General features: G+C 37.3%; 11 protein-coding genes across 11 annotated transcripts; 6 read left to right on the top strand and 5 right to left on the bottom strand.

The window, feature by feature from the left end:
• Window positions 1-100: 100 nt before the first annotated feature.
• On the top strand, window positions 101-802 carry PRCAT00000529001 (mannose-ethanolamine phosphotransferase; the record flags this gene model as incomplete). The annotated part of the gene is made up of 1 exon (XM_062955410.1): window positions 101-802. One exon carries the CDS (start codon window positions 101-103, stop codon window positions 800-802), a length of 702 nt encoding a protein of 233 aa, XP_062807372.1.
• A 368-nt stretch (window positions 803-1,170) lies between these two features.
• On the top strand, window positions 1,171-1,707 carry AHP1 (thioredoxin peroxidase; the record flags this gene model as incomplete). Its single annotated transcript, XM_062955399.1, has 1 exon — window positions 1,171-1,707. The coding sequence occupies one exon, from the start codon at window positions 1,171-1,173 to the stop codon at window positions 1,705-1,707; it is 537 nt and encodes a 178-aa protein (XP_062807371.1).
• A 257-nt stretch (window positions 1,708-1,964) lies between these two features.
• Window positions 1,965-4,136, top strand: PRCAT00000527001 (uncharacterized protein; the record flags this gene model as incomplete). The annotated part of the gene is made up of 1 exon (XM_062955388.1): window positions 1,965-4,136. One exon carries the CDS (start codon window positions 1,965-1,967, stop codon window positions 4,134-4,136), a length of 2,172 nt encoding a protein of 723 aa, XP_062807370.1.
• A 221-nt stretch (window positions 4,137-4,357) lies between these two features.
• On the bottom strand, window positions 4,358-5,017 carry PGA62 (Pga62p; the record flags this gene model as incomplete). The annotated part of the gene is made up of 1 exon (XM_062955377.1): window positions 4,358-5,017. The coding sequence occupies one exon, from the start codon at window positions 5,015-5,017 to the stop codon at window positions 4,358-4,360; it is 660 nt and encodes a 219-aa protein (XP_062807369.1).
• A 1,616-nt stretch (window positions 5,018-6,633) lies between these two features.
• AMS1 (alpha-mannosidase) lies at window positions 6,634-9,996 on the bottom strand (the record flags this gene model as incomplete). The annotated part of the gene is made up of 1 exon (XM_062955366.1): window positions 6,634-9,996. One exon carries the CDS (start codon window positions 9,994-9,996, stop codon window positions 6,634-6,636), a length of 3,363 nt encoding a protein of 1,120 aa, XP_062807368.1.
• Window positions 9,997-10,353: 357 nt separating this feature from the next.
• On the bottom strand, window positions 10,354-10,581 carry PRCAT00000524001 (uncharacterized protein; the record flags this gene model as incomplete). Its single annotated transcript, XM_062955355.1, has 1 exon — window positions 10,354-10,581. One exon carries the CDS (start codon window positions 10,579-10,581, stop codon window positions 10,354-10,356), a length of 228 nt encoding a protein of 75 aa, XP_062807367.1.
• A 186-nt stretch (window positions 10,582-10,767) lies between these two features.
• Window positions 10,768-10,989, top strand: PRCAT00000523001 (uncharacterized protein; the record flags this gene model as incomplete). Its single annotated transcript, XM_062955344.1, has 1 exon — window positions 10,768-10,989. The coding sequence occupies one exon, from the start codon at window positions 10,768-10,770 to the stop codon at window positions 10,987-10,989; it is 222 nt and encodes a 73-aa protein (XP_062807366.1).
• Window positions 10,990-11,333: 344 nt separating this feature from the next.
• Window positions 11,334-11,561, bottom strand: PRCAT00000522001 (uncharacterized protein; the record flags this gene model as incomplete). The annotated part of the gene is made up of 1 exon (XM_062955332.1): window positions 11,334-11,561. The coding sequence occupies one exon, from the start codon at window positions 11,559-11,561 to the stop codon at window positions 11,334-11,336; it is 228 nt and encodes a 75-aa protein (XP_062807365.1).
• Window positions 11,562-11,631: 70 nt separating this feature from the next.
• Window positions 11,632-12,319, top strand: SOD1 (superoxide dismutase; the record flags this gene model as incomplete). Its single annotated transcript, XM_062955321.1, has 2 exons — window positions 11,632-11,644; window positions 11,868-12,319. 2 exons carry the CDS (start codon window positions 11,632-11,634, stop codon window positions 12,317-12,319), a joined length of 465 nt encoding a protein of 154 aa, XP_062807364.1.
• A 691-nt stretch (window positions 12,320-13,010) lies between these two features.
• Window positions 13,011-13,907, bottom strand: PRCAT00000520001 (hydroxyacyl-thioester dehydratase; the record flags this gene model as incomplete). The annotated part of the gene is made up of 1 exon (XM_062955310.1): window positions 13,011-13,907. One exon carries the CDS (start codon window positions 13,905-13,907, stop codon window positions 13,011-13,013), a length of 897 nt encoding a protein of 298 aa, XP_062807363.1.
• A 170-nt stretch (window positions 13,908-14,077) lies between these two features.
• On the top strand, window positions 14,078-14,959 carry RPF1 (rRNA-binding ribosome biosynthesis protein; the record flags this gene model as incomplete). Its single annotated transcript, XM_062955299.1, has 1 exon — window positions 14,078-14,959. The coding sequence occupies one exon, from the start codon at window positions 14,078-14,080 to the stop codon at window positions 14,957-14,959; it is 882 nt and encodes a 293-aa protein (XP_062807362.1).
• Between the last annotated feature and the right edge of the window lie 140 nt (window positions 14,960-15,099).

The raw sequence follows: 15,099 nt of genomic DNA, 5'->3' as shown, positions 1-15,099 counted from the left end.
TTGAGCTTTGTGTTGAAATATTAATTAGTAGTAATATAAAGTGCGATGTGTTTTACGAAGGCTGATAAAAAATAAATAACGAGACATCTTTGAATCACTAATGGCGAGGTTACAAGCCGCCAGGAAACAGGTATCTTTCCAACAGGTTAACGAAGAAGAAACGGTGGCCCCTTCTTCTCCTAGTAATGATTTTCCAAGAGCAAAACGGCTGGTCCAGACGATACCAATACATTACTTGTTTGTTCTCTTAGGTATGTTTAAATTGGGGTTGACCCAAGAGATACCAGCTACCTTATTCAGAGGTTATTTCAGCTTGTTGGCTCTACAGATAGTGTATGGATATGTCTTGAATAAAAATATTGCAGGCAAAGCAACAAAAAAACATAAAAAGGAAGACGACAACATCATTTTGTTGGTATTTGCAAGTTTGTTAATATCTACAATCTTATCAATTCCTGTGTTCATTGCATTGGTATTATTTGGGGCACCTTTATCCTCTCATCTACAGGAAACATACCTTTTGGCACTTCACCTTTCTAATCTCGTATTCTATCCTACGTTGGTTATATTTAAGCTCGATTATGAAGTTTTCGTGAAGATGCTTTCACTGGAAAGCTTGTTTAAGGTAATATTGAGCAGTCCCACGTTATGCAGCAGCGCTTTGTGTCTCGTTGGTACCTGGTTGGCCGTGATTCCCATTCCGTTAGATTGGGATCGGCCATGGCAACAGTGGCCTATTACATTGATATCGGGAGCATATTTCGGTTCCTTTGTCGGTGGCACAATCAGTTTACTCTTTTAGTGACCTATGTAACTCTCTTGAATAGTTGCTACTTAAGACAGACCAATGAATAAACTGTAAGTAAGATCATGTGCTCGATATTGGTGTGCTTTGCAGTGAAGCGTTTACTTTTGTTGGATGGCACGAGATCTAAGTTGCAAATGGGGTGGAACCGTGTAAAGCAATTCCGAGAACGTTCCTATATTTGCTGCTCCATTAAATAATAGAGCAAGCATTATGTGTAGTGTACGGAATATTTTGGAACATTAGTAAGTCACTGATTTGAGTTCTCCAATTTATATAAAGCTAGTTTTGGTGCACAATCAATTAAGTAAAATGATCCCTAGATACTAAGATATACTGAAAAAAACTCCTAATATCGAAGAAAGATGACACTTAAAATTAACGATAAATTCCCTACTGACCATACAATCAAATACATTCCGTATTCTAAAGCCAATGACTCACCAGTTGCTTGTGGGAATCCAGCTCAATATGACTTAGCAAAGGAATTGCCTGGTAAGAAAGTTATTATAACTGCTGCTCCCGGTGCATTCACTCCTACATGTACCGAGCAACACATTCCAGCTTACTTGAAGCATTTAAAGGACTTCAAAAGCAAAGGTATTGATAAAATTATCGTATTAACTGCTAATGACCCATTCGTTCTTAGTGCATGGGAAAAGGCATTGGGCTATAAAGACGAAGAGAACTATGTGATTTTTGGCACAGATCCCTTGGGTCAAATTTCGAAGGAAATTGGTGACGACTACGTTGTGGATATGAGCAAGGCAGGCTTTGGGCTTAGAACATCAAGATATGTATCTGTCGTGGATAATGGTAAGATCATCTATTTAGCAAATGAAGATGACGCTGGCAGCTTTAAGGCTTCTGATCCAAACATTGTCTTGGCTGCTCTTAAATAATCTCTTTTTTAATGTTACGATCTTCTATGCCATATTTGAATGAAGTATTTGTATAACGATTTCTGTAGTATTCAAGATAAATCCACACGACGGGTAGATTTGTATCTGTGAGTTGCAGTCAAAGTCATCTATGAGAGGAAGAAAATTTCGATCATTTATATACGCGTTCGCACTCAATTACTGACGCTACTAGATTAAAACAACAAAGGGTTGAAGCCATAGAGACTTTAAAACACTTCTTAGTATCACATTTCACTATGGCAGCGTTTCCTAAATTACCATTGGTGAATGGGGATACGGACGAAGATGCATCAATTCATTTGAATGCAACGGTTGGGCCGTCAAAACCCCTTCGTTCTAACCGTACCTCAAAAGAAGATGACATTCTTAAAATATTGAATGCAACAGAAAGCACAGATGAAAAGAAACTTAAAAGCAATGAATTTAACAAATATTTTAAAGAATTCCAGGAGACGGGACATATAGAGGGCATAGGCGAAGAGGATGAAGATGAAGATGACAACAACGTAGAAAATATTAACGATGATGAAGAAAAAGATGAGGATTACGAGTTAAGTTTTGATGATGAAAGTGACGAGACGGAAGTGGAGGATGAAGAAATCGAGCCTAGTGATGGAGAAGAAAACAGGCATTTCTCAAGTTCTTTTTCCAGAAACAATTTTCATAGAGAGAAGCCAAATCGTATGTTATTTGATGAGATAAAAAAAGTTCGGGAGAATGAAAGTCCATTTGTAGATGAGACCACGAGCAAGAACTCCAAGGGTACAAGAGCAGCATATCTTATTGTTTTAGCTCTTGTCTCCTTTTTTGGAACTTTAGGATTCGCTCTTTACTTTGATGCGCTGAGATCTGAATTTAATAATACTCCTACGAGTCGGATAGAAAACTTTAGCCAATTAGCATCTAAATTCAATAAAATAGATAGCAGACTAAATCTGTTGGATGATTTTTCAAGTACGTTGTCTAAGAGGCAAGATTTTTTGCAGCAGACAGTAGATTCGTTATCGAACGGTTTGATGGACAAATTCGATGCAATAGCCAATCGATTCAATGATATCGAAAAGAATATGATCGATGGAAAGCAATTTAAGTCATTGAGTGAAGAATTCAAGTCATTAAAAGAGAATGTCAAGTCAAAAGCTTTGGAGACGAATCCGGAACCTGTGCTAATAGAGATTACCGAAAAGCTAGAAAAATTATCTCAATTGCATCAAAACCTTGAAGATATCCAGGATAATGTCTTGGATAGCTTGAAGAGCTCACTCCCAAGTCTTTTACCAGTATTTGTGAAAGACAATAAAATTCATTTTTTACCTGAATTCCATAAATACTTATACAATTTCATGGAAAGTTTCCATAATGACCATAATACGACACTTGATTGGGATAAATTTATTCAAATGAATGAACCGAAATTGTCAGAATATTTGAATTCAGCCGTTAATAGGCACTCAAATTTGAAATATATAACAAAAGAAGCATTTGAAAAGACCTTAAATCAAAAATTAAAGGAGAACAATGGTGTGATTTGGAAGAAGTTCAACGATCTCGTAGACAATATCAACTTGGTGAATTCCAGTTCCAGCAGCGAGGATCGGTTTGTTGATTCGTCCCATAAAGTTTATTTGAACAGCATATTAGAGCTATTCACAAAGGACTTTTTAAAGGTAAACTACGCTGACTATTCACTTGGAGCTCGCATTTTGGGATTCCTTACGACCTCTAAAAATTCAGGTAGTAAATCACTTTTCAGGAAGTTACTATTTGGTTGGTATGATTATTTAATAGCTAGCGAGGTATCAGCGCCACATTCCTGGAAGTATAATGCGAATAATGTTTTACTTGATGGCTTAGAGAGCTGGGAGATTCCATCGGATAAAAGCTCAATTGGAATAAAGCTCTTCAGAAGCATTATCTTGACTGATATTATCGTGAAGATACCTCTGGTGTCGGAGGGGCTTGGCCCTTACTTTATATCATTCTATATTAAGCCCAAAAGTTTTGATCAGTACAAGAAAATAAAGAGTTTGAATGAATTAAAGTTCAACTTTGATTCAACAAATGATAATAGATACCTTAAAAAGTTTATCAAGATAAATGAGTACACACTTGACACTACTAAAAAAATACACCACATCAAAACCCCTATCACTATTATAAATTTGAGGATTCCTTCAAGGGACATATACGTCGAAATCACATCCCCCAAGGGCCCCATAAGCTTGACTAGTATCAAAGTATATGGCATTAGTGAGTTAAGTGCCACTCAGTATGCTGACGATCTTGAGTTACTATTGAGTAAAGTTGCTACAGATACATCTGACTCTTTTTCAAGCGAGTCAGAAAACTTTAATTATGGGCAAACGATTTATAATCACATCACATTAGGTGAAGATGAATTAGTTTAGTTACATTATTATTTCCGTATCAAGCTGGACTTGTAAAGTAAAGAAAATATAAATTTAAAGCTATAGAATATGCAATTTTTTGAAAACAAAACCTATTAGTCTAAAGAAATTTAGAAACAATCCTGAATTTGGACTAAATTAATGCCACACACCAATTTTAAAAACGAAGTTAATGAATAAGAATTACTCATTCAATATGAAGACTAATCTATTCAACTAACTTAGTAGAAGAAAGAGAGCACAGCTAATAAACCAGCAGCGAAAGCTGGGACAGCTTGGGAACCTGCATTTTCGGCAGATTCAACAGCAACAGCACTAGAGCTTGGGGCGACTGATTCTGCTGCAACTGATGATACTGCTGCTACTGATTCTGCTGGGGCTGAAGCTGCTGGTGCTGCTGAGCCTGCTGGGGCTGATTCTGCTGGGGCTGCTGAGCCTGCTGGTGCTGATCCTGCTGGGGCTGAAGCTGCTGGTGCTGCTGAGCCTGCTGGGGCTGATTCTGCTGGGGCTGAAGCTGCTGGTGCTGCTGAGCCTGCTGGTGCTGAACCTGCTGGGGCTGAAGCTGCTGGGGCTGAAGCTGCTGGGGCTGCTGAGCCTGCTGGTGCTGATCCGGCTGGTGCTGCTGAGCTTGCTGGTGCTGCTGCTTCTGATGACTCTGCTGCTGTGAGTGGACAGTAAGTGGTGTAGATAGTGTTCTTGACATGGTCAGTAACAGTGGTGACACCAGTAGTTTGCTCTGATGTATGACATATGTCGTGAGAGCACGAGGTGATCGTAACAACAGCAGTGTTAACTTCAGTTGCAGTAACGGTACCATTGGCGTAAGCAGCAGCAGCGATTGCTGGAGCAATAGATAATAATAAAGCTGATGAAAATTTCATGATAGTTTAGCGAGCGTAAATGTCAAAGTAATATTGATATTGTATAAAGTTCAAGTTGAGCACACCTTAACGATCGTCCTCTCTTTTTATACCTGGGTACAATTCACTCGATTTGCCCATGGCTTCGTTTCCTCGAATTTTCCACACATTAATGTCAACACGTAAATACACACTGCCTACTGTCTGGACAACCGTTTGGCATGAAAATGCCCTTCTCGTTTTAGCAAATTTCCTTCGAGCGTTCAGGGTTCGCAATAACACTGCCAAAATCTATTGCAATTGCTTTCTATTATTATCTTACAAGACGCCACTAATTCATTCGAAAGTAACTAACCGTTCAGTTGCCTTACAAATTTTGCAGCTCGGCAGTTTCCCGCGTCGAGATCGAATTTCGCCATTTCTGGAAGTATGAACCTTGATGCAAAAATACTACGTAACAGCACTGTATATAGAGCTCTCGGGAAACATTCAGGACAATAGCATTGCGTAGAACAAATCGATACTCGTTAAGTAGGAGAAGGGTATGGCGGAGTAAAATCTTACAAGGACTCTTATTCCTCAACACTCTACATTCAATTTCTTGCACTTCAGTTGGACTGCGGACAGTTTATTATTTACCAGCTGGATCTTTTTCCATCTAATCAAGACACCTGCGGTAACCATATTATTGCATATGCAACAAAATATGTGGAGAATCACTTGTTGGTTGCTCAAGTGTCGAGATTCTCTATTTAATTTTTTCTAATGTGAGCACTGGTTATTCAGAGCCTTTGGCCGCTATTACTAAAATTTTTAATAGTAAATAAATAGTCGAGCGCCCCTTGCATCCACGCGAAAAATAATACAGCTAGAACGAAATAAATCGCGTTATGGCATTGTATTGTGAGAGAATAGCTTCAAAGTCAATAAACGACTACATCAATCTCCATAGAAGTTGGCTATGTCGCAGACAGTGAATGTTTGACGGACTTGCGAGCAATGTTAAACGACTCACAATTACTGTAATATTTTTTCAATGTACATACTTGGGGTCGCAACTTTCAATTACACTTTTGCGAGACGGAATGCGAAACTTCTCCTCCGTGCTCTATGAGTTATGATTTGCTCACCAAAGAAAGTGCGCGTTTTGAGATCAACGCGAGTCGTCACTATTACACAGTTATTTGCGGGTGGCGATCAGTACCTGTAGCAACCCTTGGTGGCTAGAAAGAGCCCTCATTTATCACCCCACAATGTTTTTTCTTGTGCTTTGAAAAACAACCAAAACACATTTTGGTGGGAACGCTGCTCTCACTGTTAATATTCATTTAGCCCTTATTCATGAAAGTTATTATCTAATAATCGTTTAAAGTATTACAGTTTCATCTCCTTAAATGACTGGGCCTTATCTCATTGTATTTCTTGTAGCTTAGCCTTCAACTCTTGTGACAATATCTCCTCTTTGTTATGGTTGCGAAATTCCATCTTTTTTCAAACTAATGGTAAAAATCCTAAAAAATAAGCTACAACTGATGAGAAAAATTAAAACAAACTAATACATTGACGTATAAAAACAAATTTTCTTTTAGTTTTTTTTAATAAGTCGCTTCTTAACTAGATAATACCACCACTCAAGACTATAAAACGACCTTATAAGTAGAAATCTCGAAACCGCGCAATGAAATATCAACTTCGCTGCCTTTTTTGATTTCCAATTCTTCTTCTTCAAATTCCAAAGCATTGGTTTTGAAAACCTTCTTAATGGGCAAAACTGAAGTATCAAACTTCAAAGTACCCGAAGTAGATCCACCTAAGGATTCATATATTCTCAAGATAAACGACTTTGAACCCTTATTTTTCGAAGGAATTTGGTCATAAAGATTTATGTCTTCATCATCTTCGGACCTCTTCAAGTGAGAGATGATAAGATTACGATCTCCCACCAATTTAATTGCACCGGCCAAAGTAGATAATTTACTAGAGCTGACAGCATTATCTAACTTGTAGTTGAAATTGTATCCGAGCCTTACAGTGTCGCTCCCTAAGCTACCATTGTGAGGGTACAATGCGTATTCAAAGTCATGAGAGCCCATATCTGCACGATCATCAGGAGATTTGGGACTACGTAATAATGATAACCTTATCAAATTTCCATGAATAGAGCCACCGTATTTTGAGTTGTTCAAGATGGATACACCATAGTTATATGCACTCAAATCCATAAACTTGTGATGACAGACTTCAAATTTCGCAACATCCCAAGTAGTATTATAGTGAGTCGGTCTTTGAGTAATTCCAAATTGCGTCTCATAGCTTGCTTGCGATGCAGTATGAATAGTAGTCGGAAATTGGACTTTCAAGAACTTGTAGGTTTCATGCCACTCAACGTGGGACTTAAATTTAATGTAATTATTCTGAGTAACATCCGCATCAGAAGTCAAACCTTCAATGGAAATTTCCGTCTCAATATATGAGTTTGCGGATATTTCATGCTTAACAACCAATGAACTTTGGGCTGGGTCATTCTTAAGAACTTCAACTTTACCGTTATTCAAAAATTTGAACTTATTTAACGAATAAAGTTCCGTATCCCAAGCCGGGAAAGTCAACGGCTCATCGTCAAAAACAACTAATTGATTAGCGCCAACAACTTCTGCATCAGTTTGTTTAGTCCTTCTATTGTCAATAATTTCTCGCTTGTTTACTAAGTCAAGTAAGGAGGTTATAACACCATTATCAGAAATAGTGGCTTTAAGTAAATCATTTGTTAAGACATAGCTATCCTTCATCTTTTTGACAGATGCGGGATATGCAATGTCTTGAGTTGAAACAAACTTGGACCGACCATTTTCTGATTTAACCATAGTAAATAGAGAATCATCATTGATTTTAGAGCACAACCCTTTTCCGCTTTCTTCGGCCAATAGATTGAATAACTCAGAATTTGTACTCCTGTTCACTTTAAGAACTTCATTTCTTCCCCACGGGAGAGAATTCATAAAAGTGTAATTTGATAAAGATGGCTTTTCATCCTTGAGAATATTTAATGCCTTTTCGATAAGATCATCAACTTTTTTTAGCAAAGACGTCAACATGGGTTTTACTTCTTCGTAATAAACCATACCAATACAACTTCCTGGTAAAACGTCATGAAATTGGCATAAGCATAAATCTTCCCATAACTTTTGCAATTCCTCAGCCGGATAAGAATACTCCTTATCCGTTAAAGAAACTAGAGTAGCAATGTATTCCAAATCGTGCAACTTGATCTCACCAAATCTCATGAACTTTTTAACATCTGCTTGAGTGGTATATGTCCCTCTGTGGAACTCTAAGTAAATCTCGCCGCACCAGCTAGGCAAAGAACTACCACCTTGAGAGCGGTCCAACACATCATCATAAAACTCTTCAACAGTATGCCCTAGATGCACGGTAGGAATAGCAGCAGTCTCATTAGCGAATCCTCTACATCTTCTCAATTTCTCAAGCATTTCTTCAGTTGGACCTCCTCCACCATCACCACGACCAAAGAGTAACAAGCCTGTCGGAACATCTCTCAAATTCTTGTGTTGACTTTGAGACCTAACGACTTCACCGAAATGAGCATTTGCAGTGTAAGTATTTGCTGGAGGCATATGAACTAGCACTTGACTTCCGTCTATACCGACCCAGTTAAAAGTGCTCAACGGAAAAGTGTTGATATTGTTCCATGAAAGCTTTTGAGTCAAAAATTTGTCAATTCCAACTATTTGACATATTTGTGGGACTTGTGAAGAATAACCAAAAGTATCAGGTAACCAAAATACTGTAGAGTATAATCCGAATTCGTTATACTGAAATCTTTGGCCTAACAAGAATTGCCTTATTAAAGATTCTCCATTTGGCAAATTCGTATCATTTTCAACCCAAGAACCTCCAATCGGTAAAAACTGATTAGTTGTAAATTTCTGTTTAACTTTAGCGAGAATTTCCGGATGATATTCTTTTAACCATTTGAATTGCTGCATTTGAGAAGCTACAAATATGTATTCTGGATAATCATCTGCAATTTTCAACTGACTCGTCCAAGATCTTACAATCTTCCTCTTAGTTTCTGCAAATGGCCATAACCAAGCGGTATCTATGTGACAATTACCCACACCATAGACATCAATCCTGTTAAGCTTATTTACATCATACACGTTATCAGAGTCAATATTTTTTCCTAAAAGCTTTTGGGCCAAGTCTCTACCTTTTTGAACACTTGAGACATCATTGGGATCAAAGACATTCATTATCTGGTTACAGACTTCATTTGCCTGATACTTCTGCCACAGTGAGCCCGAGAGCTCCCTCGCAGCATCCCCCAAAATCCAGAAATCCCAAAACAACTTTCTAGCAGTAACATTTGGTAAAACCAAATCACACTTACTCAACTGAAAATAACGATTTGGATCCGGGGTCCCATTATCGCCATTTCCAAACATCCCATTACAGGCAATTTCTAAATAGAAAAGTTGCTTCGTTGATATCCAATACTTTTTTGGTAATTTAAAGAGAGTTCTCTCACCGCCACCGGAGAAAGCTTGTAAAGGCATTCCATCTTTATCATATATAAGACCTTCGTTGTTGCAATCCCATTCAAAATCAATTTCTTCAGTCGAGTCTTTGAGCCATTTTTTTGGAATTTCCCATTCAATTTTGAACCAAAACGTCTTCCAAGAAGGGCCGAAGCTGTAACCTTTATTGGCGTCTTCCCAAGTTATTTTGCTCCAGTCAATTTCTTTGAACAATGGCCTCTGAGTTTTACCATCTTTCGAGTCGGGAACCTTATAAACCTTTATATTTATGTACTCCGTGTTCGTATCTACTCTATCGATATCGTAGAATTTCGGTAGATTCAAGTCATGATATTGACCACCCGCATCTACGAATTGTCTCAATCTGTTCTCGAACAAACTATCAATTGGCTTGAAATTAGGCTGCAAGCTAAATTTCTGATACTCTTCTGATCCAGTCATAGCTCAATTCCACAAAAAAGGATATAAAACTTAGCATTCCTTATGAGGATTAAAGCAATGATGCTTTTCCATTTACCTACACGGGGTCGCTAAATCAATATACAGGATAGCCAAGATAAGATAGGTACAACCCACACTAGGAATAATAGTTACTAACTACTTACGTAGACGAAGAACAACGTTAAAATGTATTAACTATACAATTAAAAGTCTTTGTAGAGTCTCTAAAGAGTCAATTCTCTAGCTAAGCTAAATAAGCGAATGAGCAGAGAATTTTAAATTCAGTAGCAATTTTCGATTTCTCCTTAAAAGATAAGAATCAAAGATTACAACTCTCACCAACGATTAAATAATCAACTAACTTTGAATCTTAACCTCTTTATCTTCCTCAATAGTTGCAACGTCGTTATGATTTCCGATAGCTTCGCTGTGGATCGAAGGAAGCTTGGCAGTGAATCCCTTAATCAAGGAAAACTCCGAGGTAATCGATCCTCCTAAAGACTTGATCTTTTCTTTAAGTCCTTTGACATCTGCATCGGACACAGAGTCCTTCAAGGTAATGATATATGTTTTAAGGTCAGTCATAGATGTAGCTTATAGGTGAATTATTTTTACTATTCGATATAGCAAAAGAGCAGTATAGAAGAAAGTGACAAAAGGCTCATTTTCATTTTGCCACTCACTTAGGTCACATTATCACAATTTCATGTCGTAAGGTGCCACGATTATTTAAATTTAAGTATTCCTTAATTTGGAATATTGTAAGACACAATGACATACTATACTCCTCTAGATAGGGTTTTGAATGTGTTTAAGAGAAAAGGATTCTTTCTTTACACTTCTTTAATTGTTTGCTCCACCTTTTACGTGTTTTATTTGATGTCAACTGTGCCGGATATTGAACTAGATGGGAAAAAGGACAGAGGTAATAAACAGCGTAAGAAGGCTAACACGCAGAAAGATAGGAATCAACTGAGGGATAATAAAGAATGAATGCTTACTGAGGTGAGTTCATACTTTTTGAAACATAAGAAAACTAAAAGAATGGGATACGGCATTGTAAAGGATTTAGACTGCCAAAGTCTATGTGAATCATTGCTTAAGTGGAGAAAAAACAGTCTTTGGACAAAAGAGAATAAGCAAGGTAGCAATCGAAAATACGTAGGAATGTTAATAACCGCTAAGGTTGCAAACTGTGCGTTACGGGTCAAAACAAAGGAAATCGCAAATCGAGCTAATATAAATATCTTAGCAATACCCTCCATCGTAGGTCTAATTGTACTTTAGGTCTCATAGAATAACATTATGCTTTAAAATAGCGGAAATAATTAAATAGGTTATTGAACCAACTCCTCTCGAACTCTAATTTTCACTATTGTCAGGTAGTGATTTCCAGGCGTGCAATCTTGCTCCTTATAGCTTCTTATATTACACTGCAAATAGAATTGTGGATTAATGTGTTCACCGTATTCAGGTGGCTTCAATATGACGGAAGCAATTTGTCCATCATTTTCTGACAAATCATAGTCTGGTACACGATTGCTTTGAGACCGAGAATTCCCCATTATAAAAGGAAAATTGTGTCTCTGCTTATTCAAAGCTATTAAAATTCAATTCAAGACACATTATATTAAAATGGTTAAAGCAGGTATGTAAACACTCAATAATTTCGTTAGATCTCGCTTGAACAGTATACATCAGATCAATTGACTAGATTACGCTACATTTGGGGAATGTGAATGCTCATATGCGGCAAATACCAAGGTAGTAATATTATTTGCTCAATGGATTAAATTCGGTTTAAGCGAAGGGAAGATCACAGATCTGATGTCAAGATAGACCAGTGGTATCAGTTACTAACAAATATCTAGTCGCAGTTTTAAGAGGAGATTCAAAAGTTACTGGAGTAGTCAATTTCGAGCAAGCCTCGGAATCAGACCCTACTACAATCACTTACAAGATTTCAGGTAATGATGCAAATGCCAAGAGAGGGTTCCACATTCATACCTTTGGTGACAACACCAATGGATGTACCTCAGCTGGTCCACACTTCAATCCTTTCTCTAAGGAGCATGGTGCCCCAGAAGATGACAACAGACATGTTGGTGATTTAGGTAACGTTTCTACAGACGGCAGTGGTATTGCTAGTGGAACTATCAAAGATAGCGTGGTCAAGTTACTTGGTGCTAACTCTATTTTGGGTAGAACCGTTGTTGTTCACTCTGGTACTGATGATTTGGGTAAAGGTGGTAACGCTGAATCCAAGAAAACAGGTAATGCAGGTACCAGACCAGCTTGTGGTGTTATTGGTATTTCCGAGTAAGTCATCGCTTAGTTAGTCATAGTTATGAGTGTATGTAACTTGTTTTAAACGTATTTGTTTTAACTGCTCCTACAAAAATTATATGATTCTCTAAAAAATGTCTTCAAATATCTATTTTGAGTATCATCAAACCTGATTGGGAAAAACATTACAGAATACTTTGTAAGTCCATCGTGTATATCGTCACTCTAAAATCCATGAGTCGTGAACTCGTTCAAAGCACGGCAGGTTTTTTTTCCTGATTATCTTAGGTGCTTGCATCCCAAAATTGAGTCCGTAACATTATCCCATTCTTCGAAACAGCAAAGTATTTCGATAGGACAATAGTATTATTTGAATAGCTGTTGGAAAAAGAAACACCGCTCTCAAGTGGATGACTACTACCTTCTTTTATAATTTCCTGCGAGTTATTAGTGAGGTGGTCTTGAACAAAAACTATTGTTATCAAATATCTGCTGTTTTTTGGGATAGCACGGTTAGCCAGAAATGCGGGTGCCGCAATTAAAACACGATTTCATGTTGCAATTTCTGATATCTCGATATTACTACCGGTTCTTAGAAACATTCTAAAGAGATAGTAACACTTAGCGACCGAAAGACATCGATCTGATAACAGTATACTAGTATACGTTGTAATTCAACATGTACTTAGCCCATGTTAAAAAAAGGTATATATTGCAACTACCCTTGATTAATTTAGCTTCAATGAGCCCACAAGGAACCGCTTGGTATTGTTTGCATTAAATATTCCCATACGGTAGTCTCTATTGTCTCGTTTAGCAAAAGAAAGAGTTAAGCAGTCATTTTCAAAGCATGGCTCCGGATTCTTATAGCTGAAACTTAGGGCACCTGGTGCTGTATTATTTAAATTGAACCAGTACAACAACAAAGTCACCATGAATGGCCCTTGAACAAGGATGTTAGGTAAATGTTCTTGTGCAGCACAATATTGCCTATCGTAATGAATTTTATGCATATTGTATGTTAAAAAACTATACTTCATAATTTGTTCCATACTCAAAGATAAGGTCACCCTTTTTTCATCTTCAATATCACACAAGGAACTGAATGCGTTTTCCAGTGTGCTGCTTTTCGGCTTATGTCGTGTATTCGTATACACCAAGTTCCTGTTTTCCCTTAATAGTAAACAACTATGCTTGTCATAAAAGCTTCTATCGATACTAACAAAAGCTGAAGCTCCCAAATGTCTTACAGACTTTACCAATTCCTTGCATGTAAGCGAAGAGTTCAACGCAATCGGATGGCCAAAAAATGTGACGTTTCCTCCTACCCACATTCTTCTACTGAATAGCTCTGAGCCATTCTGCATATCAATAGGGGCTTGATAATTGTCGTATCCATCTGCACCCAAATGAATGTTAGAAGAATTGTTATATAGGAAATGAAATCCTAATGGTAGGATGTTTCTTGATAATCGATTTGCCAGCTCCCCCGAATTAAAACATGGGATTGAAGTAAGTAAATCATGCAAATTATTCGCTTTTCCAATTGAAGCAGTATCTTCAAATACCCACTCTTGTGACTTGATATAATTAGCCCATGCCTTAACTTTCGAGGCTCTATCCATAACCTCTAATATATGAATATTTAGTTCCTGTCATCGATGCTCATCGTTCGAGATTAATATTTAGTACAGAAATTTTAAATTTTATATCTTTTTTTTTTTTTTTTGAAAAAAAATTTATTGAATAGAGGCCGTTGAAGTCTTTATTATAGCATTCACTTTGGTATTATAAGATGAGTACGAGCGAAACTTTAAAGAATATAAAGAATAAGCAAAAGCGACAGCGCGTTTTTGCTGAGCTCAAGCATGAAAAAAACAAGGAAAGGCATAAATTAAGACTTGCTAGAATGAAGGAGGAGAGGCTAAACCCAGAGCTAAAAGATGAAAGATTGAAAAGCAATGTACCTAACACTATCGAAAACATGAGAGTATATGACGAAACAATTGGAACTGCTATTGAAGGTGAGGACGAATTTGCACAATACTTCCAAGATGGTAAAGCTCCGAAAATACTATTGACAACAAATACTTATGCAAAAAAAGAAGCTTACGAATTTGCAGATATATTAATGGATTTCTTACCAAATACAACATTTGTCAAGAGAAGGAAGGATTATTCTATCAAAGAAATGGCCAAGTACTGTAATAATAGAGAATTTACGGATCTAGTGGTGATAAATGAAGATAAGAAGAAAGTAACTGGTCTCACATTCATACATTTGCCAGAAGGTCCCACATTTTACTTCTCCATTACTTCTTTGGTTGACACTAAACAAATTCAGGGCCATGGACGTGCAACAGATCATACCCCTGAATTGATTCTTAACAATTTTCAGACAAGGTTTGGAAAATTAGTGGGTAGACTTTTTCAATCCCTCTTTCCACAGAGACCAGAGATTCAAGGTAGACAAGTTATAACACTTCATAACCAAAGAGATTTTATATTTTTCAGAAGACATAGGTACATTTTTAGAAATGAAGAGAAAGTGGGTTTACAAGAACTCGGGCCCCAATTTACTCTTAAACTCAGAAGAGTCCAAAAGAACGTCAAGGGTGACTTGATCTGGGAGCATAGACCTGACATGGAGAGAGACAAGAAAAAGTTTTACCTTTAGGCTTCCTAATCCTTTATATACGTCTATACACTTCAATTTAATATTAAACCGCGCAGTACTGCATATAAACAGTCGCATGGCCCATAGGAAAAAAGTAAGCATTTGAGCCGCCTTTAATCAGACGATTCAATAAACATAGG

The sequence above is a fragment of the Priceomyces carsonii genome (assembly GCF_900007245.1).
Source record: "Priceomyces carsonii strain CBS4050 genome assembly, scaffold: Debaryomyces_carsonii_scaffold_1, whole genome shotgun sequence".
In the NCBI taxonomy this organism is placed as follows: Eukaryota; Fungi; Ascomycota; class Pichiomycetes; order Serinales; family Debaryomycetaceae; genus Priceomyces; species Priceomyces carsonii.
Note: the sequence above shows the minus strand (reverse complement) of the source record. Positions and strands in the feature narration are given on the sequence as shown.